The sequence below is a fragment of the Gopherus evgoodei genome, chromosome 9 (genome assembly GCF_007399415.2).
Source record: "Gopherus evgoodei ecotype Sinaloan lineage chromosome 9, rGopEvg1_v1.p, whole genome shotgun sequence".
In the NCBI taxonomy this organism is placed as follows: domain Eukaryota; kingdom Metazoa; phylum Chordata; order Testudines; family Testudinidae; genus Gopherus; species Gopherus evgoodei.
This window is the reverse complement of record NC_044330.1, coordinates 95,886,592-95,913,354: the sequence shown is the minus strand read 5'-3', so window position 1 is coordinate 95,913,354 and position 26,763 is coordinate 95,886,592. Positions and strand designations below refer to the sequence as shown.

At 43.4% G+C, this 26,763-nt stretch overlaps 1 protein-coding gene across 13 annotated transcripts in view; it reads right to left on the bottom strand.

Moving 5' to 3' along the window:
• Window positions 1-1,613: 1,613 nt before the first annotated feature.
• The window catches only part of KIAA1210 (KIAA1210 ortholog), an 87,764-nt gene continuing 62,614 nt past the window's right edge, over window positions 1,614-26,763 (bottom strand). For 10 of the 13 annotated variants that reach the window (XM_030575574.1, XM_030575561.1, XM_030575567.1 and 7 more), the window contains 8 exons: window positions 23,272-23,430; window positions 19,897-19,962; window positions 13,604-13,813; window positions 11,821-11,917; window positions 8,978-10,567; window positions 8,122-8,273; window positions 7,109-7,214; window positions 1,614-3,819 (listed from right to left, as the gene is read on the bottom strand). In XM_030575574.1, coding sequence (XP_030431434.1) covers window positions 3,644-3,819; window positions 7,109-7,214; window positions 8,122-8,273; window positions 8,978-10,567; window positions 11,821-11,917; window positions 13,604-13,813; window positions 19,897-19,962; window positions 23,272-23,430 — 2,556 coding nt within the window. In that variant the 3' untranslated portion in view covers window positions 1,614-3,643. Of the gene's footprint in view, window positions 3,910-7,108; window positions 7,215-8,121; window positions 8,274-8,977; window positions 10,568-11,820; window positions 11,918-13,603; window positions 13,814-19,896; window positions 19,963-23,271; window positions 23,431-26,763 lie in introns of all 13 variants that reach the window. The other 3 variants (XM_030575562.1, XM_030575571.1, XM_030575569.1) reach the window with 3 other exon arrangements.

Genomic DNA, 26,763 nt, shown 5'->3' with positions numbered 1-26,763 from the left:
TTCATGTAAATGAGAAGACACACATTTCGGCTAAATAGGGTCTAGTTCAACCAAGGCCATGGGGACACTTGACCCTGATATGATTGGGGGAGGGATAGCTCAGTGGTTTGAGCATTAGCCTACTAAACCCAGGGTTGTGAGTTCAATTCTTCAAGAGACCACTTAGGAGGATCTAAGGCAAAATCAGTACTTGGTCCTGCTAGTGAAGGCAAGGGCTGGGCTCCAATAGCCTTTCAGGGTACTTTCTAATTCTGAGATATGGAGGCAGCAGGACCAAATTCACAAAACAGTGGTGGAGCAAGCAGTACAGCATAGCCAGTCTACCCCTGGATCCTGCAAACACTTCTGCCTGTGCTCAACTTTAAGCATGCATGTAGGCCTACTGGAGTCAATGAGACTATGCATATATTTGCAAGACTGGAGCCCTGATCTGCTGGTATACACTAATCTGAGAGTAAAAACATTCATGCAGTTTGCTACTGAACCAGCTCCCCTCCAAAAGCAGCAGTAGGCTATGCTATTCAGTGATTTGCTTATTTTATAATAATAATAATAGGAGATTACCAATCTCCTAGAACTGGAAAGGACCTCAAAAGGTCATCAAGTCCAGCCCCCTGCCTTCACTAGGAGGACCAATTTTTGCCCCAGATCCCTAAGTGGCCCCCTGAAGGATTGAACTCACAACCCTGGGTTTAGCAGGCCAGTGCTCAAACCACTGAGCTATTCCTCCCCCCATTTAACATAAAAGATGAAGCAAAACAATCACTGAAGGTTAGAGCCAAGGCAGATGGTATGTTTAGTATTCCCATCTTTACTCAGTGATGCATGTAAGATAGGTGCCAGTGATGCTGCAAATTTATATATTGGATAAACATTATATAGCATTTCTATTCCCTGGCCTGACAGCCAAAAGGTACCTGCTCCATGGCTGTACCCCAAAATGCAGCATGAGGCATGACCAGCTGGATGTTTAAATGGGCTGTTATTAGGAAATGTTAACAGAGGCTGGTAGGCCTAACATAAGGCCCATACACTTTGATTTTGTTAGGGCAACCTATTGCTCAGTTTCTATAAACAAATATACTATAGAAGTTTACAGAATTCTGCTTATTGAGAGTCAGCAAAATATAGATAATAAGGATTTCTAGAGTAGCATCCTGTCCAGACAGCAGCAGTTCTGCTGCAAGGAGTAAGGAATGTCTCGTCTGGTCACCAAATTCTTCTGGTCAACTAATAAAAAAGAAACAATTAATACTGATATTCCAGTTCATCAAGAGCTTAGGCTCCATTCCTCTCATCAATGCTACTGCGCCAGCCCCTTGACTTCAAAGTCCACAAAGCAAAGCATAACACAGAGATTTCTTTCAGAATTGTTGAAAGAACCCCACACTGCAAGAGAGACTGCACCAATTGTCCCATGACTTCAAAGAAGACTAAATACAGTCTCTCACCTCTGTGATGCTCAGTTCAAAGCCCTGTAGGTAGAGTTTTCCCCAACCTGGAATCTATACAGTATATCAACCCATCCAACACAAACAGTTCTTCAAGGACTGCTTCCCTAATGCCAGTCCTGCCCCTCCGGAATCACAACCCATTCAAACCCTGAAAAATTCCATCATGACAATAGCGTTTAATAGTAAACCAAATATGGGAATAGAATACAAAAGGGGGTCCTCCAAGGTGAGGATTACAAAAACGTATATACATACCATACAATGAGACACAATATCAAGAACAAAAGCAACAAGGGAATAGATAAATGCTGTTATCATTTGCAGTAGTTTAGGTGTGGGGTTGCAATCCAGACTGGCAAAGAACAGGAGAGACATAGCAATATATAGGAAAGTGCATATTTTAAGCAGAGGGTCAGTAAACCCATGTATGTGATATCAGCTGCAGAAAACCATAGCAAACAATGTTTAATTTGTTCTTTTACATAATACTCTCAAACTTTAGAGAAATATAAGCGCTTTAGCACATTGCAGGAGAAGATACTAACAAGAAGTAAAACAGGCCTGTAACCTTTACTCTTTCTGATTAGAATTGACTCATAAGAGCAAACCCATTAACTTAGGTGGGACTATTTGCGCAAGTAAGTTGTTCAGCCACATGAATAAGAGTTGCACAATCTTCATTAGCAATGGATACAGATTTCAGAAGTAGTAACATACTTAAATTCAGGCCAGAACCAACAGGTGGGAGTCCAGATAATGAGTTACTCCAAGGTCAAATGTGTTGTTTCATATTTAGACCTCTTGCCACGCACCATTTTTCTTAAAGATGCTACCCAACTTGTTTGCGAAAGACAATCTGTTAGACACATCAGACTTCAATGTTTTCATTGGCTGTATAGAGAAAATGTTTTGCAAATGTGCAATATACAGGCAAGTGCAGTTTGGTTGTCATGACACTGATGTCACTAAGTCATTTTACAAAGTTTATTTTTAAAGGATCTGATTCTGCTCCCATAAAAAAGTTAGTGGCAAGACTCCTACGACTTCAGTGACAGCAGAATTGACCCTAAAAGAGCAGCTGTTTGCCAGCTATGTGTCTTTAGATAGATACTCAGCTTCAGCTTTCAGTTATGTATTGATGGCTAAGGGTGGATGTTGAGTGCATCTTCCCCCCCCCAAACTGTAAAGGAAATAGTCTAAAAATCATAGTGTGATGAATATGGACAGTGGGATGCTGTTCATGGCAAACAGGTATCCTTCTACACAGAAAACAAGAGTGGGTCAAACCTTCCCCACCTCTGCTGTTAGCAGGAATATTTCACTAAAGAGGCTTATGAAGAGAAATTGCTTTATGCTAGAAATTAAATGTAAAATACTTTAGCTTAGGTATAAGGACCAAATTCAGCATCTCCAAACTATGTTAAGGTCAGTGGAGTTATTCCAGATTTATAGACATAACTGACCAGAATTTAGTCCTTAGAAGGTACTGATTTTTTTTAAAAAATACATTAGCAGTAGAACACAAAGGCAGTTGCAGTACTGGGCCTTTCCAGTAGATGGTATAATATAAGGCATGAGGCCCAAGGCAGAGTGACTCAACTACCTAAGAAATGAGAATCCCCCTGAATCTGCATTGCTGCTTGTGTCTTGTTTCATTTAAGAAACAGATATGTTAAAAATCAGGCCCACAGTCAGACCTGCCCTAGGCCAAGCTTTAGAGACATAAATGCTACTACGTCAGTGACAGCCAGTCTGGATGCTCCAGTGCAGAGCTCTAAAACCATTCTGTGACACCAAACAAATTCAATGCTCAAAGTGAAATCATGCAGAATACTGTATTGTGTGCAGGGTACTTTAACCTCCCCTTTTAGAAAGGAAATGCTTCAAAGGCATGAAGTGCCTCCTCCTAGAGCACCACTGTCTTTTAGTCAAACATGTAGTCAGTATGAATTGGTCAATTGGAATTTCATAGTATTTTGTCATGGAAAATGCTCAGTTTCCTAATGCTGGTGGTTACTGCAGGTTAACCCGTCAGTGGCATTTCATCTTCACATATTCACAGCTACAGTCTGTGCTGAAAGTTCTAAGGCTTTTATCTTATCCCCTCAAAAAATGGTCCCAGCGAAGAAGTTACTATATGGAGTTAATACAGTTATTGGCAGTACAGAGGAGGACACTGTTATCATTTGCTATTGAACAATCTGAGGCATTTCACTCCAAGCTTTGGCTTTTTTCTTGGCCAGGGACAGCCAGGGTGGTTCAGCAGAGCTGCACGGTGTCATTGGCAGATTACAGGATTGTCTCGTTTCCTTTTCAGTGGTGGGAACCACAAATGCTTCCTGAGCCATAGGTCCAAGTGTAACTGCTGAGAACAATGCCAGTCAGTCATCAGAACACAGGAGAGTTAGACAGAACTTACGCTAACTTTTTTTCCTGCTCTTTAAAGTGACGTCACCTAGAGGTGAAACAAAACCAAAAGTAACACAATTTCACAAAGCAACAGAGATAAGAGGAGGAATTGCCAGACTAGATCTGACCAGTTGTCCAGAGACCGGTGCCCAGTCTGTAACGATGGCCAGTACCAGATGCTTCAGATAAAGGTGTCAAACTCTGTAGTAGGCACTTAGCTTTCACTGGAGACAGGCTTTCTCCTAACTCCCAATATTTAAAGGAAGGCTTAAGCCCTGAAGCATGAGTAAATTTTTCCAAAATTCCTGAGGGATTTTTATCTTGTTGTTCATATGAATATCCAATTGCTTTCTGGATCCTGCTAAAAACTCTTGGCCACAAGTATAGCTTGTGGCAGGGAATTCCACAGTCTCATTTTGCATTGTGTAATGCACAAGTGGCTCGAGGAGTCAACCCCATATGATCATGTGCTGAATGGGAAGAATCACTCCAAGTTTACCTTGGGCTAGCAGAGAATGACAGGCATATCCAACACTGAGTGGTCTAGAGATTTACCTTCCAGTCTTTATTGCCAACAAAAATACTTGTACTATAAAAATGCTATTAGGAAACAAATATGCGTTAAACCCATACTACATTTTCTTGGACATGTTAGCCAGAGGGGAGGGAAGTTGATAGGATAATGTGACTAGATATTCTTTTCAAATAAAGCTTTTGAAATCTGCAGCCTATCACATGCCTGGTGGCATCTGCAAAGACTAAGGAATGTTGATACTGTTGCTGGTAAGGCTCTGAGCTACTATTTAAAAAAATGCCTAATTTATCGATCTTATAGAAAATATTGAAGACTGATGTCTTCCAACAGGTTGCACGGCACTGGACAGAATGCAGCCTTACACATAAACAACTGAAATATCTCAAGGGACAGTTCACAAGCCATTTGACATTCAGCACATTCCTTCCACTTTAACAGATTGTATTTCATTTGGAAGTATAAATCAGGGCCTGAAAAAGCCAAACCTTCTCTTATGTTTAATTAATATCTACAAGTCTTTGCGTGGCATGCAGGAAGGGAGATAAGACAAGCATGAATGGAAGCTATTTATGGGTACAGGCAAAGTTAAGCACAAGGGGCCTTGATCCTGCATGCATTGAGATCAGTGAAAAAATGCCAATTCACCCCAATAACACCTGTCGGTAAAGCCTGCCCCTAGAATCAGCTCAGTAGGACCCTGGGCCTCAGCCAAGGATAGCCCTGGCTGTGCCCTGCAGGGGACAGACTATAGCAGAAGGGACAATGCTCCCCTAATAAGAGCAGGTCAAGCTCCAGATATAGGATCACTTTTTCAACAGTGCTTACTTAATGTAGGGACTTAGGCCCAGATTTTTAAAGGTGCTCAGGCATTGCTGCACTCAGCAGTGCCACACCTAACTGATTTAGGAGCCTATATCTCATTTTTCAAAAGGGAAGTAGGCACTTAGGAGCCAAAATCCCATTGACAGTTGATGATACTTAGGTGCCAGCAAGGCTTAAATATCTTTTTAAAATCTAGGCCTCCAGTCTCAAAGGGTGTTGGGCTCCCAAGTGCCTAAGTCACTTTTGAAAAAAGGGACTTGGACACTTTTGAAGATTATACCCATATTCCTCTGTATTGAGTGAAAGTCAGTCTCAAGTCCCCTGGACAGTCTTAAGAGCATAGGCTTAAAAAGTGGGAGTGGAGTGTAGCACAGAGAATGGGCGAATCTGAGGTGACATGGGCTTAAGGACATGCTAACAGGGGGTCTAAATAAGCAATCCCCTTTCTGGCCTGACATTTGCTCCAAGAGAAGAGTAATGCAGGATCTGGTTTCTCAGAGCTCTCTCCTAATCATCACATTTTACCTTGTGCTAGACATGCACCAAGCCACACCTGCCGACCTGTACAGGACACGTATCATACACACAAGCCACAATCACTTATCAAGTGTAGAAAGAAAACTTTTTTAACACCCATTTATGAGTCAAAAAGTGTGTCCAAGGTTACCACTTGCTCTGGAAGTTATATACACTCCTTGTCCCTCAGCCAAGTCAAATTATTGGCTCCTTTAATATGGGTAAACAAGGGGAGTCTAAGTTTTGAAAGTCTCCCTGTTTTATTGGTCATGTGGGGAGAATGCTGGCAGCAGGTGTGGTGTTTTTCTGAACTGTTGGGTAATGGTGACTTTCTTGAGAACATCAACATTAGTCAGAGATAGTTAATTTTCAAGAGGTGAAAGAATTGAGTGACCACAGCTGCTACCACTGGGGGGGGGAAATACATTGTATACCAGGATGATCCATGGAGCAAGACAATGCAAAGAAAGGTTTAATGCTGCTGCAACTTTCATGGGTGGCATGAATTTCAGCCAAAGTGAAAATCCAGGTGTCTCCGGCAGAGGCATGGGAGGAATTTTCAGCCCAGTCCTGACTGTACTCCAGAAGGAGACGTCTCAAACTTCCTACCTGCTTACCATTGTCTAGCTTTGGGCCAAGTTTACCAAGTCTGGGAATGAAGCTGGTACACAATGGAATCCTTAAAAAAAAATGGATCATAGCTGAATCACACACTGTTGAGCTGGCAGCTAACGTTTCTGTGTCATGTGATTCCTCAGCCAGTCATCCATTGCTATGTCAGTGAGAAGGCAAGGAGGAAGGCAAGAAAGTCTATTCACTTACTTACAAGAAAGCTTTGAAGTTAATAGATTTCATTCAGTAAAATATATTCTTAGCTGCAAGTCTGAATCATGTTATCTGCAAATGGTTCCAGCTCTGATTTTAGGCATAGCCTTGAACAAGGGCTGGGGCATACGCTGCATCAGTCTCCTCAGAAAGCACCATGAGGCACACACCTCTTTGAGCCACGGTTACTCCCTGCTGGTTGTAATTTACTACTGGCCTCTAGTCGCAGTGAGTCACTACATCACCAACCACCCCCTTCCACACCCTGAGTCAGGAACTGTGGCAAGCGGGCTGAGGATGGAACTTTTCTCTGCTCACCCCCCACCCACCTGCTCTGGGGATGGAGTAAGCAGGGGAGTAGCATTATCGACATGTCTGGACGCAGCCTAGTGGGTGAAAATGCTGAGCATCCACCCTCTGAAGATTATGCCCATTTAAAGGTTTCTCAGGCTGGGCAGCCAAAAATGGACACACCCAAAAAGTCACTAGTGAAAATCTTGGCCATTACTGTGAGTGAGTCAGACACACACACTTTAAAAAGAAATACCTGCTGTAGCAGACATAGTGATCTTCATTTGTGATTTCTTCTCCTGAGCGCACAGGCTGGGAGTTACGTTCTTCCCCAATAAATTCTCACTAGCACAAGTCACTCGCTTTAAGGAAAAAAAACAAAGAATGCAAATCAGGAAACCAGAAAGTGTAAATAATTACACACAGGAAGCAGTTCCCCTTTAAGGTTCGATCAGAGGTGGACGTTGAGAATTCACCAGAAGAGAAACAGAAACGGGGCACAGGTGCTTTGGGGAATATAACAAGGCAGGCCAGGTGCTTCTCTCTTTACACAGCTTTTCAATGGCATGTTTAACAATCACTATTTGTGATATCGTATCCACTTACCATTAAGTCTGTAATACACTTATGATCACAATGATCACTGAAACAACAATACTGCTTTGTCCTTCCTTGGCATCCTCTATCCAAGGATCACAAAGTCCTTTACAAATGTTACTGAATTAAACTTCCCAACAGCCCTGCAAAGAGGACAATTATCCCCATTTTACAGATTAAGACAGTGAGACACAGGTCAAATGACTTGCCCAAGGTCACACAGGAAATCTGTGGATGAACCACAAACCTTTTGTCTCCAAGTCCTGTGCCAGAACCAGTTCTCAGCAGCAGAGCAGGGGCTGTGGAAAACTGCCATAACTTAGAGCAGCTTTTTGTGGCCGCTTTAAATTGTGCTGGGCATTTGGCAGACCCCTTGCGGGGTTCAGAATATAAGAGGCACAAAGATGACTACGGCAGGAAAGGCGTGTTGCAGAGTCTGACCCCAAAATTCCAAGGACCTGAGCTGCAGATATGGCCAAATTCACATCTATTCATTTGCATCAACAATTGTCTGTGGGCACAACATTAGAAATTGGTTTTGAAAATTTGGTCATAAACATTACTAAAAACCTGCTATCCAAGAACATCAAATTCAGTATTGTGTACAGGTATCCTGTCAGACTGTCACAGTATTCACAATGGTTCTAGTCTACCAGCCACTAGGTACCATACCTCCTCTTGATCCGTTTTGGTCAACGATTTGTCCTCCCTTTTATGTCCTTTGGCAAGAGGATGACCTTGGAAACCTTTCTGCTTTAGTTTTGCCATGGAGACCCAAGCTGGTTCAGAGGTAACAGTTTCCAAATGCGGACTAGGGACTTTTTCTATAAAAGAAGCATTTTGGAAGTAAAAAAGGGATTTAGGGCAAATCTATCAAAACCTAAACAGTTTTGTGTTTTAAATCCTTCAGTGAATACTCTTTGAAAAGGGTGAAGATAACATTAATTTCCTTGCTGATTTTGTCTTTGTTCCTCGGCAAGGATGCTTATCCTTTTGATCTACTGGAGTTTTTAAAGTCAATCGGGGCAGGATTCAGCTCTCAAAGCAACAGGCTGACAGTACAGGCTAAATGTAGAGTGATGACCATTGCTCTTATGTAATCCAGTTAGAGACAAAATGCCTTTTTGTTTCCCAAATTTTTTAGAATAAAAAAATCACAACTAATGTGATACCTGGTTAAGTTCTAAATTGCATTGGCCTAACAATTAGCTGAAAACAAATTCTACAAATTCCACAAAAACTGGGCAAAAATGGCCTATTTTATATTTCTGATGCCCTGTTACTATTCTAGCTTGAATATACTGTATGGTGGAACCTAAGAATTTTCTTGAATAGCCTAAACCCAAGATACAAGTCCAAACTGACATCAGCTGAGTTACAGCAGAGCTGAATAGGGTCCTGTATTTCAGGGTCAAGTCTATTAAAGAAAATGTTTACTCTTTCCATATCCCTGGCTTGCCGCTCTTTGTAATGGCCTTGCACAGCCATTATTCTCAACAGTCTTTGGATACAAGCACAGTGTAATTACCTGAAAGTTTGTTAGAGTGTTGCTTCTTTGAGACTTCTTCAGGTTTTGTTTTGGGGGCATTTTTCTCTTCCACGACAGCTGATTTTTTAGCTAACACTTTCTGGTTGCCTGGAAGGCCGTGAGGTGGCCTCCCAGTGCCTACTGATTTTTGATTCTCCTTGACTGAACCAGAAGAGGTGGTGTGAACAGCTAATGGAATCTGCTTTGGAGATTCACTGTGGTACTTTAGCAAAGAGGATGTTCTTCTCAGTCTGATCCCAAATGGGTTTTCAGCATTCTGTGTTTCATGCTCAGCCCCCTCCAAGGAAGAATTCAAACTGGCCTTGTTGCTCTCATTATCCCCCTCAAACCCTTCAGGGTTGTTTTTTGTAGACTCTTGCCTGGTGGTATCTAAGTGAGCTGTTCCTTCAAACAACTCTGGTCTTATGGGAGAGGATGGGGAGCTTCTAGCACAGGAATCTTCCTTGGAATTTGAACCTCCCGAAAGAGATCTTTGCCAGGCAGGAGCAATAGTAAATCGAACTGGTTTTGTAGCAGCAGATTTCAATGGAGTCTTTACATTTTCCTCTGGAGATTTGCTTTCTTTCTTTGTTTTCTCTTGAGAAGTTACACCACCTAACAGGTTCTGCTGACTATCACCACTAAGAGGGATACAACTCTTGAAGCCAGCCAAACTGGAGGAGGCAAGGCATCCAATGGAATGTTTTTCCAAGTTGTTGGATGCATCTGTCTCCTGATTGCTTTGGCTAGCCTTTGAAACAGGACAATGCATTTCTGGTTTAAAATGTAGCTCCTTGTTCACTTTGCTCTGAGGCAGCATGCAATCTATATCTGACACAGACAAAACTGAGTCTTTTTGTAGGGATGTTTTTGAATCTACATGGTCTTTGGATGGCTGAAGTTCTGTAACTTTGCAAATTTCTTGATCATCTTTTGCTGCTGGGATATTTTCAGGCACTGAAACAGCCATCCAATCTGCTTCAGGGGATGTCTCCAAAGCGGCTAAAAGAACCTGTGAAACACACACTGCAGGATCTGAATCAGGCCAGATGAAGTTGTTCTCATTGGTACAAGGCTGTTCTTCCACTTTTCCTACAAGTGCCACACCCCCGTCTCCAGGCTCTTTGTCACTTTGGTCTACTGGTTGTTTTAAGGATACCTTTGTGGCACCTGCCAAACTATTTATGTCCTCCTTTTCCAAGGAAATGCCATACAAGTCAGATGCTAACGTGTCCTGAAATACAATTGCGTCTGGTTCAGTCTGTAGAGAGTCAGAAAGTTCAATTACTTCACCAGTATTTTGCACAAGTAGTTTGAATTCACCAATAGAGTCATCAGAGCAGTAAGGTACCAGTACTTCCTCTGCCTTGTTCTCCTCCTCAGACTTTGCTAGAGCAGACTGCACATCTGTTACTTTAGATTGATGATCTGTTTCTGTAGAGCATGCATCAACTTCTATCAAAGTACAAACTACATCCACAGGGGATACAGAATTCCGAGGGCTACTTGTGGAATTGTCAGTCTTTGTTATGGCCTGTGTCTCCTTAGCACCACCTCCTTTTCCATTATTCTCCTCCAAGACCAATGAACCTGTGTTGAACAAAAGAAAACAAATCTATGCTTGATGGTTACAATGAAGACTCCTGCACTCCTCAACCCTCCTGCCACTGTAATTCATAGTAGGTACTGTGGTCATTTGCTAATAGTTTCCCAATACCTGGATACCATTTACTAGATACCCATGGCTGACAAACACACTTAAAAATGGGGAATGGACTGGCTGGCTCAGGAGACTGGTAATGAAATACATTGGCTTCCGTTGGAATATAGCCAAGGCTAGTAATAGTTGAAAGCTGCTGTCACCAGGTGCCTGCTCAGCAGCTGATGTATCAAATGCATTGTTGCTTTCAGTTCAGATCTTAGTGTGACAGTATCTACATCAGTGAAATCACCATAACTATTGGCACTATTACTGGTAGTCTCAGGGATGCAATATCTGAAATGGGGATGCTCACCCCACTTATATCTGCCCTGTTCCTGTTCTTTGGCTTTGGAAGCTCGACCTCTAGAACTGCACCCTTTCACAGACTCTGAATTCACCAGAAATAATGCAAAGTGTCAAATACATCAGAAATAGTGGAAAGAGATGCCCGACTATATACCACACAGAGCTGTGAGCTGTTATGAACCCTCAAGCCCTTTTCACTTCAACATGGCTTGCAGGCACTAAGCACTTCATAGGCAACACTCAGCATCCTGCAGGATCAGGCCTTGAGTCTGGTTTAACAAAACACTGACAATGTTACAATCAATCAATGCATTTATAACATACTGATCAAAATCAGGGATTCTAAAAATGGACTGTTTGGGAGAAATGTCAGCTGGTTTTACTATTGCAGTGAGAATCAATTTTCAGCCAAAAAAAGAGAGGAAAAATGGACCTGCTTGTACATAAGCTATTTAAAATCACAATACACACTGTCTCACAAGATGGTTTGTTCCAAAGGTATAATACTCAGGCAATATATACAGATGAAGGATAAAATTTTCAATAGTGCCTAGGTTACTTAGCAGCATAATCAATGAGATTTAGACTCCCGTGTGATGTAGGTGCTTTGGAAAAATGTTATGCCTAGTGTGATATCTGTTTTAATGCCTTCCACAGAGTTCATCATCATCCTGTTTAGAGCACATCATTCTTTTCGCACTTTCAAGCACAGTCTGCCAGCTCTCAGACAGAGGGGATGAAATTTGGGATTTAAAAAAAAGTAAAAGCTGCCTAGTTTTAGTAATAGAATTCTGTTAGCAGACTTAACAATTTAGCCTTCAGAATTATGCCTTACCTGCCCAATTTTCATACTGGTCAGCATCAAGGAATTTTGTTGTACTTTTCTTTTCTGAAGTTACAGGAAGACTCTGCTCCTTTTCCAGTTGTTCCAGCTAATGGGATTCAAAAAGACACTTGGGTTGGTTCAAAGTAAAGGTTTGCACAAAACTTACACTGTATGTAACTTAATTTTGAAAAATATACACAAGAAAAAAATCCCTGTATTGTAACTTCAACAATACAATGAATGAATGCTGCTACTCCAATGAATTACATAGCAAGACATCAAAGCTTTAAAACTACAAATGCAGTAGTTCAGTTTTTGGTGAGAACCAGAAACATTCTAAGACATACATTTTGAGAGGGAGTGTTTTCAAGACATCAAAAAGCTACATGGGTGTATGAAACAGAACAAGTCAGAGATGTCATCATCAATTCAGATCATAGAAATGACACAGGAGAATTTGCTGTTCTCCTCCAGTGTTGTAGTTTTTATCTGCTGCAGTGCAAAGAGCATCAAATAAAGATTCTGCAAGAGCTGTGCTGCCACTGAAGCCTAGCCACATGGCAGGGCAAGAGTTCATGTCTCCAAGGGGGCAGAGAGCCACCCGTGGAAATTCGTACTCCTCCTAGCAGCAGTAAATCCAGAACAGATTTTCAAGAGGAAATGCTCCTGGTGCAGAAGGGAGCATCTTGCATAGAGCAGTTCCTCTCCATTTCTGCCACACTCTGCCCCATCACTCTCTTCCTAGCCTACGGGCCCCAGTCCCACAATATGTTTCCCAAGGCTCTGTAGTGTAGATTCCCAGGAGCTGCTAGGACTGACATTCAGCCCAAGACTGCTTAAAGTAGCTCAACTACTCTGCCTCCTTGGGATGCAAAAGGTTACAAATAAGGCTGGGCTGAGGTTGTTTAATACACCTCTACCCCGATATAACGCGACCCGATATAACACGAATTCAGATATAATGCAGTAAAGCAGTGCTCCGGGGGGGGGAGGGGGGGCAGGGCTGCGCACTCTGGTGGATCAAAGTAAGTTCAATATAACGCTGTTTCAGCTATAATGCGGTACGATTTTTTGGCTCCCGAGGACAGCATTATATCAGGGTAGAGGTGTAGTTTTTTTTTTTTAAGTAAATTGGCTTTTCAAATAATACAAACTTTCTTTTTTTAAAAAAAAAGTTTAATGTGAAGTTTTTCAATTAAAACAATTAGAAACTAAAAATCCCTTTCATTTTATTCAACTCAAATAGGACTGAAAACAAATCTGGTTTTGAGTTTCCCCCCTTTCTTTTCCTTCCAGTGGAAAAATGGAGGTGGGACAGAGAAATGAGGGGAGGGAACAAAAAAAAGAAAAATTCATTTCAATTTGAACAACAGCAACAAAACAAATTAATTGTGAAATCATTTCAGTGAAAAATTCCAAACCAAACAAAATTTTAGTTTCATTCAAAAATTTCCTTGGAAAAGAAGTCCCATTTTTGACTGGCTTTGAGACAGCTACAGAGTTCTCTATTCTATTGATTATTCCCATGTCAAATTCTACTTCCACAGTTTAATTCTCACTGTAGCAAATTCTCCCCCTCATGGCCATTCAGTCAGAGTTTTAAGGCCAAAACAGGACTAGGTGTCTCTTCCTGTCTCTATTAAAGCCAATGGGAAGATTCCCACTGGCTTTAATCACTATTCCTCCTGTTTAACATATTCATGAACCCCAGAGGGGGGGAAGAACAGCAAAGGCTGCACACACTTGCATCTGTCTCCCTTTGCTTTGCACTCATGTTCCAGAAAAGACTTACAGGGGTTTGCTGGTTCTTACTGGTAAAAACTCTCTGTTTCCGCGGGTTTATTGCTATCCTGTGCTTAGCTGCGGAGGTATCCAGGCAGCCCACAGGACTGGCAGGGGTGTTGAAATCAACGGGAAGCAAGCTGCTGGCTTGTGTGGCTGCAATCACAAGTACCATAGACGACAAAGGGCTGACAGGTCTAGAGGAAGCATCAGAGGGTACCTGCAAAACACGAACACGTCGCTATTTATTTTGCTCAGATTTTCTGTGCATCTGTTCCTGGTTCCCATAGCCCAGCTCACCAGATTGGTTTAGAAGCAAATATACTCAAAATCAGATCTATAAAAATATTTAAACAGCTGAATTTTTTTGTTGTTGTTGCATAAAACACACCCTCTTCCAGGATGTGTCCATTCTTCTATTGGCTTCTACTTGCAATTAACGTTTACGCTTAGTTTTGTCTGATCGATGGCACTGTAACACAAGTGAGACACACACACTAACATTCTTCTCTCAATTCTTATTTGAATGAGCAGTTAGCAGTATCTTCTTGTACCAGCAGGAGACACTGCTGCTGTTTTTATAACAAGGTCTTTTTACTTTTCCTCACGAGAGCAAGCAGATACCCTGCAGCAGTGTGATTGCTGACGGTCACAAAAGAAGGACCACTCTCTGTTCCCCACCAACTCTAAGAAAGTTACTATTGATTAATTTGTTCTTTCACTCTTCCCTCTCCCTCAAACTCACAACAAATTTTGCATGTCCCTTTCCATCTAGCAGTCCTGTACTACACCTCTACCTTAATATAATGCTGTCCTCGGGAGTCAAAATATCTTACTGCGTTATAGGTGAAACCACGTTACATCGAACTTGATTTGATCCGCCGGAGCACGTAGCCCCACCCCACCCCGGAGCACTGCTTTACCGCGTTATATCCAAATTTGTGTTATATTGAGTGTGTACCTATATTGAGGTAGAGGTATTTTTTGAGATAAATATGCTACACACAGGACAGCCCTCAACACTGCCGTCCTTGGGAATCAAATATTTGTCGTCTTAGCAAGAAATGATGCTATTATAAAGTAAGTTGGGGGAAATGTGTGCAGTGAAACCCAAAACCATGCAAAGTTAGTCTGGTTTTGTTACAGACTTGAAACTCAGACCAGGTTTGCTGGAAGGTTCGCAAAGTTGCACAGACACTTCAAGCAAGCTTTACTGGAGTGAAATATCTACCGTTTTCCATGGTTCCACCATAATACCCAGAGAAACATCCCAGTTTGAACTGAGTTTGGCTCTCTCTTTTTTGGGTTTACTTGAACTTAAAACAGGGTCAAGAAGGAGTAATCTATGCTGATGAAAGAAAAAGTTCCTACAACCCTCTCTGAAGGGAATGTGCAGAGTTCCCCACATTATTTATAATGTGGCAAGTTATAATGTCTTATTACAGAGTTTCAGTCTCAAGGTCGGCATGCATACATCAGACAGTGAGAATACATGGGGAACTTGCCTTATAAGGATTCTACATAGCTTCAGATGCAAATTCCATTGTAAAGACCCCTGGGCAAGTATTTAATAAGTGAATATTTTAGATTTGCTGGGCTCAAAGTTACAGACTTAAGATGAAAATATTGGTTACCATGATGAAATACAGTATTGTGCATTAAAGAAGAATCACGATCTACAAGATCCTCCAACAGTACATAGTAGGTCACTTTAAGAAAGTATCTGCTCTCAATCTTGGCCTGGGCCAAGGCCTGTCAGATTTAATTCAAACCATCAGGCTACATCTGGTTGCCTAAAATGTTTTTAAAATCCTTTAACTTTGATTGTAGGAAAGTACTCATTCTCAGCTCGGTTTTTAAATGCAAGATTGGAACTGGAGCTGTGCTGTAAAAGGCTTCCCCTGTCTAATCTGCAGTATTAGTCTAGGTATATACATTACTTTTCTTTTGCTTACAATCAAAAGCATGTAACTCCCATTTTCTTAATCACTGTTGACTTTTTAAGTTCATGGAGCTAAAACAAAATCAACACTGAATTTATTAATTCAGTTTTGGGTTCTCTTTTTCACAGTGTGTAAATTCAGGAGAAGTTAAAAGAAGTAAAGCAGCAAACTATTATTGGTCCTGTAGAATTATAATAATAGGTTCAGCAAATCTTAGAAAACGAAAACAGTAACTGTTGCCCATTTCTCTCATACAAGTTCTTTCCTCTAACAGTTTTAAAATGACTGTGGCATTCTGAATCCATGTATGAAAGGCCACATCCTGTAGTCAGACACACGCTGTTTTATACAGCAAAATCAGCAGCTGGGCTTATCTGTGCACCAGTACCTGATTTTACAAGATATGTCTTGCATCGCCACATATTCAAGAGGCACAAACTCTGAAACTCTAGTTTATCTGTGGACAAAACAATTAATAGTACTTGCTTATTTTTGTCCTGTAAGACACAGTGACCCATCTTCTTTTCATAGGCTATCAACTTTTACTGAAACCTGAGGCTAGAGGAGGTCTTCACAGGAACTCCAGAGCTATGACAATTTACACCAGTGGAAGATCTTCCTCTAGGGATGATAAACCTGGTCTTTAATGGACATTAAGTGCTGTATTGCTTTCTCAGAGGATGTTTCCTCCCCTCTCCCCCACCTCCAGCATTGATTGGATGGTGATTTCCTCTTCTCTGGAGCAGCTTAAAGAATAGTAGATAGAAAGCTGTCTCCTGAGTGCTTTGTTTTAAGGTAAAAGGGGGAAGTTTGGGTTAGATTATTAGAGAAGACATCTGTGCTGTAACTGGAATTCAAGCAGAAGGAAAATGTTGCAACTAGAGAGGATTTTCCTTGAGAAGTGTTTGGGCCAGGAAACTTTCCTTGTGTGTTGGACTTCGCTTTGCTGTTTAATTAATTAGAGTTAAAGCAGCCAACAGGGAAGTTAGATTGCTGTAACAGCCATTTGGCAGAGTTTAGCCCTGGGTGAAAGCTCTGGAAGAGGGAACGGGGAGAAAAAGATTTGCTGTGATGTTTTTGGAGTAACAGCCCATCCTTATCTTTTAAACAGTCAGGAAGCGTACATTTATAAATACTTAGGCCACTAATGGGAGTCACACACATGCCCCCGAGAGCTTTCTAAAGATGAAGACAGCAGCAGAAGTGCTGAGAGAATCCAGGAAGCCAGTGGAGGCCTTGATGTCACGTTACCCATCCATTTCAGCAAACCCAGCAGACTGCTAAAATCAAACCATTACACTGTGTGAAATACACTTAGGTTGGGACTGTGCTCAAGGCCACTTGTCCTTTACTTAGCACGAAGCAAAGGGAATTCTGTTAAACGGAACAGCTAGCTACGGATTTAGAATTGCTGTTCTGTTCAGTTTACTGGTTCATGCTCTACTAATTCAGAGCTTGATATTAAAGCAAAGGGTACAAATGTTACTGCACGATTGATGATTGTTTAAGGGAAGGCGTTTTAATTTTAGATAAATGTAAATACAACATCCAGCTAGGCTGTTGAGAAAAATTGGGAGAAGGGACAGATGCTGCACTGTGAATAAGGAGAAAAAGCCTATAAAGCTTCCTGGCAATTGGAGGACGAAAGCAGGAGCTGACAAGCAGTGGAACTCTGTGCACCACAGAAAGTTATTTCTCTTCTTCCCTGCTTCCTCTCTTTCTGCACAGAAGACCAGGCCATGAAACAGGCAAAGAAGGAGGGAAGGAAATCATGGTCAGCAGAAAGCAGATATTTTCCATGGAAAAATTAAAAGGAGCCACCAGAAGCCAGGCTACGGAAAGGAGAGTCTGGCTAATATAAATGGGCAAAGGGACTGATTTTGACTAGAACTGGTAGAACATTAGTTGAAACATGGATTCAGTACATATAATGAGATCTATTTTTTTTAAACAAGTGCAAATTACTTGGACCACTTTGACTTTAGAATTATTTGCCCTGTCCAGTTTGTGACCCACTAGGAGATGAGCTTTCTGGGTGGAGCAGCAATTGGAGGGAGAGAGAAGGCGGTCTCAGGGAGAGAGCAGAGGCCTGCCATTCTTAAAGAGCCTTGCATCCCCTCCCATTCCAGAAAGCGATAAAGCCAGAAACTGCCAGGGGAGGCAGTACTTGCTCTCAACCAAAGGCAGAAGAGTAGGGTCTGTCTTGGGAAAACACCCTCCTTTCCCATCCTTCTCAGAGGCAGGCAGGAGAGGGTGTAAGGCCTCCTGAGCAGTTTGATTAGAGGCTGAGGGTTTGGCCTTGGAGACGCTGCTCTGCCTGAGTCCAGCCCTGTGAGTGGAGCCCCCTCAGGAGGGTGCACGGGGCTTTACACAGTCTTCTGCCACCATGCTGCCTTGGCCTTACTTGCAGTTCCTACTAGATAGTTGAAGAGTTAATTTTTATTTATTTTTTTGGCAGTTTTCCCATATGGGGCGGGCAGTACGCCACTCGAGCCAGATCAGCATTTGCTGTGACCCCATGAGACGCCCCTTCCCTTTCTTCTCCATCAGGCTGGCATGGAGATGACTGGTGCTAGGGGTGTAGCCAGGGAGTAGGAAGAGCCCTCCCACTAGGCAGTGGCTATTTCATGGGGTAGGCAAGCACCTCTGCAGCCCTATTTATAGGTGATGGCTACTCTTGTAACCGGTATTTGAGGTCAGAGGGAGGGTCAGATCGTTCCCCAGCCACTTTATTAGCTGCCAGAGAGTGGGTGGCTGGAAAAGCAAATCTGCACCAGGAGGTCTGCCTTCCATGGCTAAAGTAGGCTACCGTTGGTGGAAACATGCCCTCTTGCTCTGTAGTCAGCAGGGATAGCCTGGGGGGAGTCACCTGGGCCTGTTCTTTGAGCACATATACTGCTGAGGAGAGCTGGCTTAAGCCTTCCCCTTCCTAGGTCAGGGATAGATTGTGCTGGGCTAACTGCAAGACCAACAGCTCCTACTTATCAGTTATATACTAAACTCAGGCTGCAGCTTAGCTCCGTCCCTTTTCCCCAGGACACCCAGGGTTTAGCAAGGGCCAAGAGCTTTTCACGTGCCGACCCTCTAGCCATTCTCATCTGTCTGAGAGAGGAGTAGAGTGTCCCCAACAATCTTCTGGTGACAGACAGGACTCACTGAGCAGTGGCTGCTGTTAGGGCTTTGTGGTGTATATAGGGAAGTGAATTGTTTTGCAATATTATATCGTGCCTGTTAATTTGACCAATACCTTAAGTTACACAACAGAGTATGTAGTACAGAGGTGGGCAAACTTTTTGGCCTGAGGGCCGCATTGGGTTTCAAAAATTGTATGGAAGGCCGGTAAGGGGAGGCTGTGCCTCCCCAAACAGTCAGGCATGGCCTGGGCCCCGCCTCTTATCTGACCACTCCTGCTTCTCACCCCCAGACAGCCCCCTGGGACTCCTGTCCCACTCAACCCCCCCTCCCCATTCCCAGTCCCAGGGCTGGCGCTTCCATTTATGCAACCTAGGCGGTCACCTAGGGTGCCAGGATTTGGGGGGGGGGGCGGCATTTTGCTGTCCTCGGCGGCAATTCGGCGGCTGGGGGTCCTTCCGTGCTCTGGGTCTTCGGCGGCAATTCTGCGACGGGTCCTTCACTCGCTCCAGGACCTGCTGCTGAAGTGCCCCGAAGACCGGGAGCGCGGAAGGACCTCCCCCCCACCGCAGAATTGCCGCCAACTGGGAGCGCGGAAGGACCCCTACCTAGGGCGCCAAAAACTCTGGCGCTGCTCCTGCCTGTCCGCTGACTTCCCCTGGAACCCCTGCCCCTGACTGCCCCTCCACCGCCCCATCCCACCCCTGCTCTCATTCCTGACTGCCCCCCTGAATCCCTGCCCCAATCCAACCAACCCTTCTTCCTGTCCCGATTGCCCCAAAACCCCTGTCCCTGACTGCCTCCTGCCACCCCATCCAACCCCCCCCCCCCTTTCCTGACTGCCCCCTGGGGACCTCTGCCCCCATTCAACCCCCCCACTCCCCACTCTCTGACCGCCCCAACCCCTGCCCACACCCCCACCCCCTGACCACCACCCCAAACTCCTCTGTCCTCTATCTAACTCTGCTCTCTGCCCCCGTTCTGCGCTGCCTGGAGCGCCGATGGCTGGCAGCGTTACAGCCACACCACTCGGCTGGAGCCAGCCGCACCACCACGCAGCACAGAGAACAGAGTCAGGCCGGGCTCTGCAGCTGCGCTGCCCGAAGAGCTTGCAGCTTTTTTTACCCAGAAGAGATCTAGCAGTATTATGTGGTGCATATTTGGCTTCATACAGACCCTGTATGCACTGTCTCAGAAAACTTTAGTAACAGGAAGAGCGACTATTTACCTGTTCATCTTCACTGTCTGTCCCACCTAAACTCAAAGAGCTATGGCGCTGAACAGGGTTGGAGGACTGTGGGATAAAATAAGGAAAAGGGTAAGTCAAGGGAAGCATTACATACAGTTATCGGGGACTGAATACAAAAGCATAACTATGAGAAAATACAAAAGGAAAACTTAGGATGGGTCATTGCAAGATTCCTAAGTCATAGCCTAGCCTCTCGGTCATTCATTCATTCCTCATCATTGATCAGACACAAGGGACAGAAACTTACATACATGTATACTTGTATCCTGCTATCAGATTCATATTGTGTAGACAGGACAGTGTACAAAAGCACAGTGCCTAGATATATATGCAGTAAGAGGACATACACCTTAGTGGGGAATTGAGCCTATAGTGTTTTAAAAGTTATTTTGACCTTCTGCCACTGTTAGATATTCAGATTTAAAACTACGGTTAGAGTCACCCAAATGCCTCCCTCCCCCCAAAAAATATTGTTGAAACATTTTTAAAGTAGGAAGAAATTCCTTGAAAAAGACCCTGCTCCTTTGAATCAGATTGATTTCGATGTTACGTCTGCTTCACATATGGGTTCAGTCAAATTGCCAATGTCCCTCATTCCAGTGCTGTTTCAATCTCAGTTATTTTTATGGTCTCCATTACAGAAGCAGCTGTGAATCTCACAATCTTGAATATATTTATCCTCCGGTACGGAAGTTCTATTATCCACATTTTACAGAGGAAGAGGCACAGAGAAGCTAAGTGACTATTTCCAGGTCACACAGGAAAGCTGTATGATCAAGAAACTGAGCACAGGTCTCCCAAATCCCACGTTAGAGCCTTAACCACTGGATCATTCTTCCTCTCTCTATATGACCTGACATAAGAACAACCACTGCACAATTCCACACAACTGACAAACTTCTAGAAGGCAACAGTTTTAAACCTTAAGACATTTTCACTTGTGGAAACAGTAAGACTATAATGAACCAAAGTAAGAATGATGTTTATTTCTCCAACAGCAGATCAATCATTCTGTCCAAAGTGTGCAAAGAGATTTGACTTAAATGTACTTCTCTGATCAGTGGATAATCCTTATATGCTAACATTCTGCTGCTAGAACGTTCTATAAACTACTTAAAAAAAACAGACTCCAGATATCAATTTATTGTTCAACTTATTGTGGAACTAGGCAGACGGCTCTAGAGACCTTATTAACAGATCAGTTTCACTCTTTAAAAGTGCTCCAAAGTATTTTATTATTTGCAGAAGCCCTAGATAAATGCATGCTTTCCTCCCCCATCTCTCCTATAAAGGAAATTGCTTACTACCAAGACTTTACTACAACAGCCCCCTTTTTAACATGTCCTTTTCAAACTGAACTCTGCTTCATGCTAATGTGCTTTTCTCCACCTTTAAACACATGAGTTCCAGGTCTTACTCAGACATCCACTCATCGTAGTCCCAGTGCTGAAACAAAATACTGGCATGCTTCCCCTGCATCTTCAAACCATACTCTCTACTGCTGTATAAAAGGTTCACTATGATGCTCCCAAGCTTCTCTCTTGGATACATACAAATGTTCTGTAACAACAACTCTTTGCAGCCAATGGTCCTTGCTACTCCCACCTGCCATTGGGACCAAGTCCTCTTCTAGATGTATGGTATTTCCATGTCTTGCAATCTGAGCTATCCATTGTTACTTGAGTTCCTTAAAACATTTTGAAATCCTCTTGGTTTTCTTTCTCTCTCAATGCAAATCCAGATACTCTTTCTCCCTGCTCTGCCTTTTTGCTGAAGTTACTATGCGTACACTGAGCACTGCACAACTGTATGAGAATATTCTGGATTTTTTTCACCTTCCTCTGATGCAGCAGATACATTGTAGGCCACTGCCAGAGGATCCCAGATTTGGCCTGTTAGTCCATTCTGGGATGGCACATCTATGTTCTGAGTAGCCTCTACTTAGGCTTTTCAAAGATGAATATTGCCTTGCTTTCCACTGAGAGAGACATCTTTGCTCCAGAACTTTGGAGCATTTAGGGATCTCTGGCCAAGTTCAGACTGGACATAAACAGATAGAGCTCCATTTGTTTCAACTGTGTTATAACTGATCTGAATTTGGCCCCTCGCGTATTGCAGCAACCACCTCAGGGGTTTTCAAATAGTGATATCTTTTGTTAGATAGGTTTTCAAGCCAGCTAGAAGTCTTCTTTTATTAAAGGCTATGATTCTGTTTTCATCAGCTGCATAAATCCCTTTACCTGGTTCTTCCCTTCAGCCTTAATTTAACTCAGAGTTGAAGTATGAATTTATTTTTTTGTTGTCTTTATGACTTTTATATAAATCTGCCAACTGCCTTAATCTTTCCCAGCAGTGTTTCACCTTTCAATGTTTCTACTGGTTTTCAAGACTGTTAAAAGCACAGTTTGTTCTAACTTGATCCTTAACAATTTTGTAAAATTCTTTAAGAGAGAAGCACAGTTCACTAATTTTTGTGTATTTCAGGGACAGCTATTACATGGTTGGTATTTTCTGAAGACTGTTTGTCCATCCTTCCACATTTGGAGATGTAGATGGTTATTATTATAATATTTTGTGGAAAGAAAGGATTTTTAAAGCCTGAATCTTTTACACTTTAAATTGGATCAGGAACATCCTCTCAATTACTAATATCTTTTATAGCAATATACAGAGATGGACCAGGATTTAAATATGGTGCAGGTACAGATCCATAAGTACCCCAGAATGCCTGCTTTTCTTTAGGTATGTTTGACAATTGGATTGTTTTAATTACACACAAATACAAAATAGCCTTTAAACACCCGGTGTCTGCCCAAACCTCTTTCCCACCAGTGGACCTTGAGCATTCCTGTCTTTAACTTAGTGATGGGTTTTCAGTTAGATATATATCTATATAAGGGGCCACTGTTGACCTAGAATTGTAGGACTGTCAGTTTAAAAAAAAATTCTGTGCACCAACTCTACCCACTTTCGATTTAATCTACAGCAGATTTGATCTTTTTTTTTAATGTATCTATAGCTATGTACGTGTGTGTGTGTGTACTTCCAGAAATAACTCAACTTCTGTAAACTATTTTTTAATAACCTCCTCTTCCATTGACTTGCAAACTTAAAAAAAAGTTTTTTGTTGGTTTCTCATTCTGGTATTGAATTTGGAAGAGGAAAACTACCATGCATGATAAATCAGAGAACCACAGGTTTTGTACAAATGAACGCACATAAAAGATGGCATTGAAATAAGAATAATGATTTATAGTAAAGCATTTTATTGACTGCAGACTTTTAAAAAAAACATCATTCTACACAGGCAATTCCATTTATCCCTCTAGTACTGAAGTGACATGATGAACATACCTTGCTTGGTGAACATGTTAGAACTTCATGAAGAGTGGAGATTTCTGGAGGGCTTTTAGGTAATCCATCATCTTCTGAAACAGCACCTGTATCTTCCAATTTCCTGCCAGTTATAACAAGAGGAGAAGACCCAAGTCTGATGTTCTGTTGTAACTGAAGCTGTGGGGTGAAGGGAAACATAATAAACAATCTTAAATGGCTTTTACTATATGGAAGAAACCTTCATTATGTACAATTCTACCCAATATACGTCAGCTACCAGACAGCAGCTTTTAGTGAAGAGAAGTATACAAAGGAAAGGGCCATCCAGAAAGCTTGGTAAAGAGTGAAGTTGTATTTAGTTACATTCTCCCAGGACCTTCCATGAACACTGGCTGCTACACGAAATATTGAAAAAACAATTTAATTCAGCAGATTATTACAGACTGACATCTCACCATCCCCAGCAGAATCACAGCCAGATTATTATAACACACGGTGTTCATGCTGTATATCCCCAAACCATTTCAAATTCTCAATTTATACCTTAACCCCTAGTCAATTTCCACCATCCGCCCACACTCCGATCTAACTCTGTGGGTTTGGTCACATCACTTCATCTTTCTTCATCACTAAAAGTAACAGTTGCCCGTTTTACCAAGGTGTTGTGATGGTTAATTAGCTAGTGTTGGTAAAGAATTACAAGTGATGGCGTTTACCAGAATGCACACAGAATCCTCCGGAGTTTGAAGGGCTGGTAGCTCCTAGAAGACTGGCTTTATCTTTATTGTCCTTTGCATAAAATTCCTTTGCAAAAAAATGACTGCTATGCCCCAATCCCTGACAAGCAGCTGGGCCCCACTTTTGCACCAACAAGCATGGCTGCCCAGAGGATTCAAGGGGCCTGGGGCAAAGCGGGGGAGCTGCGGTGCTTGTACTCACCTGGCGGCGGTCCGGGTCTTCGGCGGCATTTCGGCGGCAGGGAGCCCTTCAGTCGCTCCGTATCTTGGGCAGCACTGAAGGGCCCCCCGCCGCCGAAATGCTGCTGAAGACCCGGAGCAACTGAAGGGCTCCCCGCCGCCCAAGACCAGGGCTCAAGGGTCCTCTGCGGGGCCCGGGGCAAATTGACCCACTTCCCACCCCCGCCCCAGGCAGCCCTGCCAAGAAGGAAGGCATTGGGAGGAAGAATTGCTCTCACACAGATATTTTTATACAAAGGGAGTTCTTTAAAATTTGTGGTGCATCCCAAAGGATCATCTCACTAACTCTCCCCCAAAGCCTCAGGACACGAGGAGTGATCATGGCTGACAGGAATCACTGATGTTTGTCAGAGAGGGCGTGAATTATTTTACATGAGTGCCCAAAAAAAGGACCAGTCTGATTGGGGGGGGGGGGAGCAGGGAGAGAGAAAAAAAAAAAAACCAACCCAAATTCTGCAACCTCACAAGTGGACAGATGTTCCCTCTTAAAACACACAACGGAAACACAAATCTCAGGAAACACCAGTTCTGAAGCTCTTGGGGTCAGCTATGTCAGGGCTGGAACACAGACAAGGTCTGAAGAGAACTTTTGTCCTTCAACTAAAAATGGCTCATCTAAGTACCCCTGACAGAGACCAGGACCTATGGTAATTTGCTTATTAAACCACTGGTTGGCGAGTTTACAAAGACCTAGGGACCGATTCTCTGTTGCCCCTCACGCTATGTGGTCTTTATACCTCTGCAAAATGGACGTAAAATGCTACTATTCTGATGTGGTAGCATTTTACACCTGCATTGCTCTCAAATGTATGAGGGTGAACGACTACAGAGCAACAGGGAGTCTAGCCCAGGGGTGGATTTAGAGTTAGTGGGGCCCTGTGCGCAGCTTCATTTTGGGGGAGGGCCCTGTGGACCCAGCCAAGAAAAAATACATTCTCTTATCTCCCCCCATTTTTCATTCTTTTTTTCTTCATCCTCCTCCTATATTGTAAGTAATAGGAAGTAAATTAAAATAAAATGAGGTACCTTGATTGGGGCAGAGGGTTGGAGTGCAGGAGGGGGTGAGGGCTCTGGGAGGAAATTTGGGTGCGGGCTCTGGGGGGGGGGGCAGGGGAGTTGGGCTCTGGGAGGGAGTCTGGGTACTGGGTGTGGACTCTGGGCTGGGGCAGGGGGTTGGGGTGTAGGAGAGGGTGAGGGATGTGGGCTCTGAGAGCAAGTTTGGGTGAGGGATGTGGGTTCTGGGCTGGGGTGCGGGAAGGGGGCAGCACTTACCTCAGGCAGCGTGGCTCCCAAAGCAACCGGCACACCCCTTTGGCAGCGGTTCCTAGGCGGGGGGGGGGGCACCAGGGCTCTCCTGCAGCCACAGTTCCCAGCCAATGGGAGCTGCAGAGTCGGCACTCAGGGCAGCGGCAATATGCGGTGACACAGGGACAGGCTGACCACTTCCAGAGCAGTGTGACACAGGGGGAGGGAGTCGTCTTAGCCCTGCTTAGTCTCTGTGTATCTCTTGGGAGACAGCGGGTCTCCGTGTGCTGCCCTGAGTGGGGGCAGCGCACAGAGCCACCTCCTCCCCGCCAGGGGTGCACAGAGACGTGCCAGCAGCCAGCCGCTTCTGGGAGCGGCGCGGGCAGCCTGCCTGCCTGAGCCCTGCTGCGCAGCCGCATTTTGGGGACCCCCTGTTGTTGTGGGCCCCGTGGTAAATCTGCTCCTGGTCAAGCCTCTGTTCTACAACCTCCTTATTCAGATTCTCCCACATCTGCCCAAGCATCTCACAAATTTATCCCAAACCAATCAGAGAAATAGAAGCAAGGCAATCTGCAAATGCTAGACAGATGACAAGCGGCTCAAAGAATGCAATGAATGCAGCAAGCAAATGAGACCCACGACACATCTGCACATCTACTCCGTAAGTGGGAGTAAAATCTGCTTCCCTAATATTTTACAAACCCTGCCCACCACTATTTATTAAATGAAGAGGGCAAGACATTACAGGAGAAATGGCAAACGTATGATCCCTCTTGTGCTGGCAAAAGTTAATCTACTGTTACTGAGAACTATCTGGTTTTATTGGTGCGCAGCTTTTTTATCCAAATGAGAGTTAAGTTAAAGGAAACAGACTCTCTCCCCTTTGACTATAAAAACATCCCTGGCAGCACTCTGTTACTATGCAGCATAATGAATAGTTGAGGGAAGACGAGTCAAGGGGATGGAGATAACAGAATCAGATTAAACAATGGAAAAGAGCTTTAGCCCCCCAAAGGTCCTGCCTTATGAAATTATTATTCCCCTCTGCCCCTCAGCCCACTGTTTTGCAAGTAATATCCTGAACTGAAACTTGGCCTCATCTGTATTTTTGTGAAGGTCCCTCTGCATATCTCCTGCTATTTAACATGTGATGCAACCTTGTTTTGTAACAGTGGTTCATGCTGACCAATGAAGGCCTACAGGCGGCCTTGGACTGCATTATCAACAGTTTGCTTCAATCCCCAGGAAAACCTTAAACTTTTATCTTTGTGGTTTAAGTCGGGCAGCT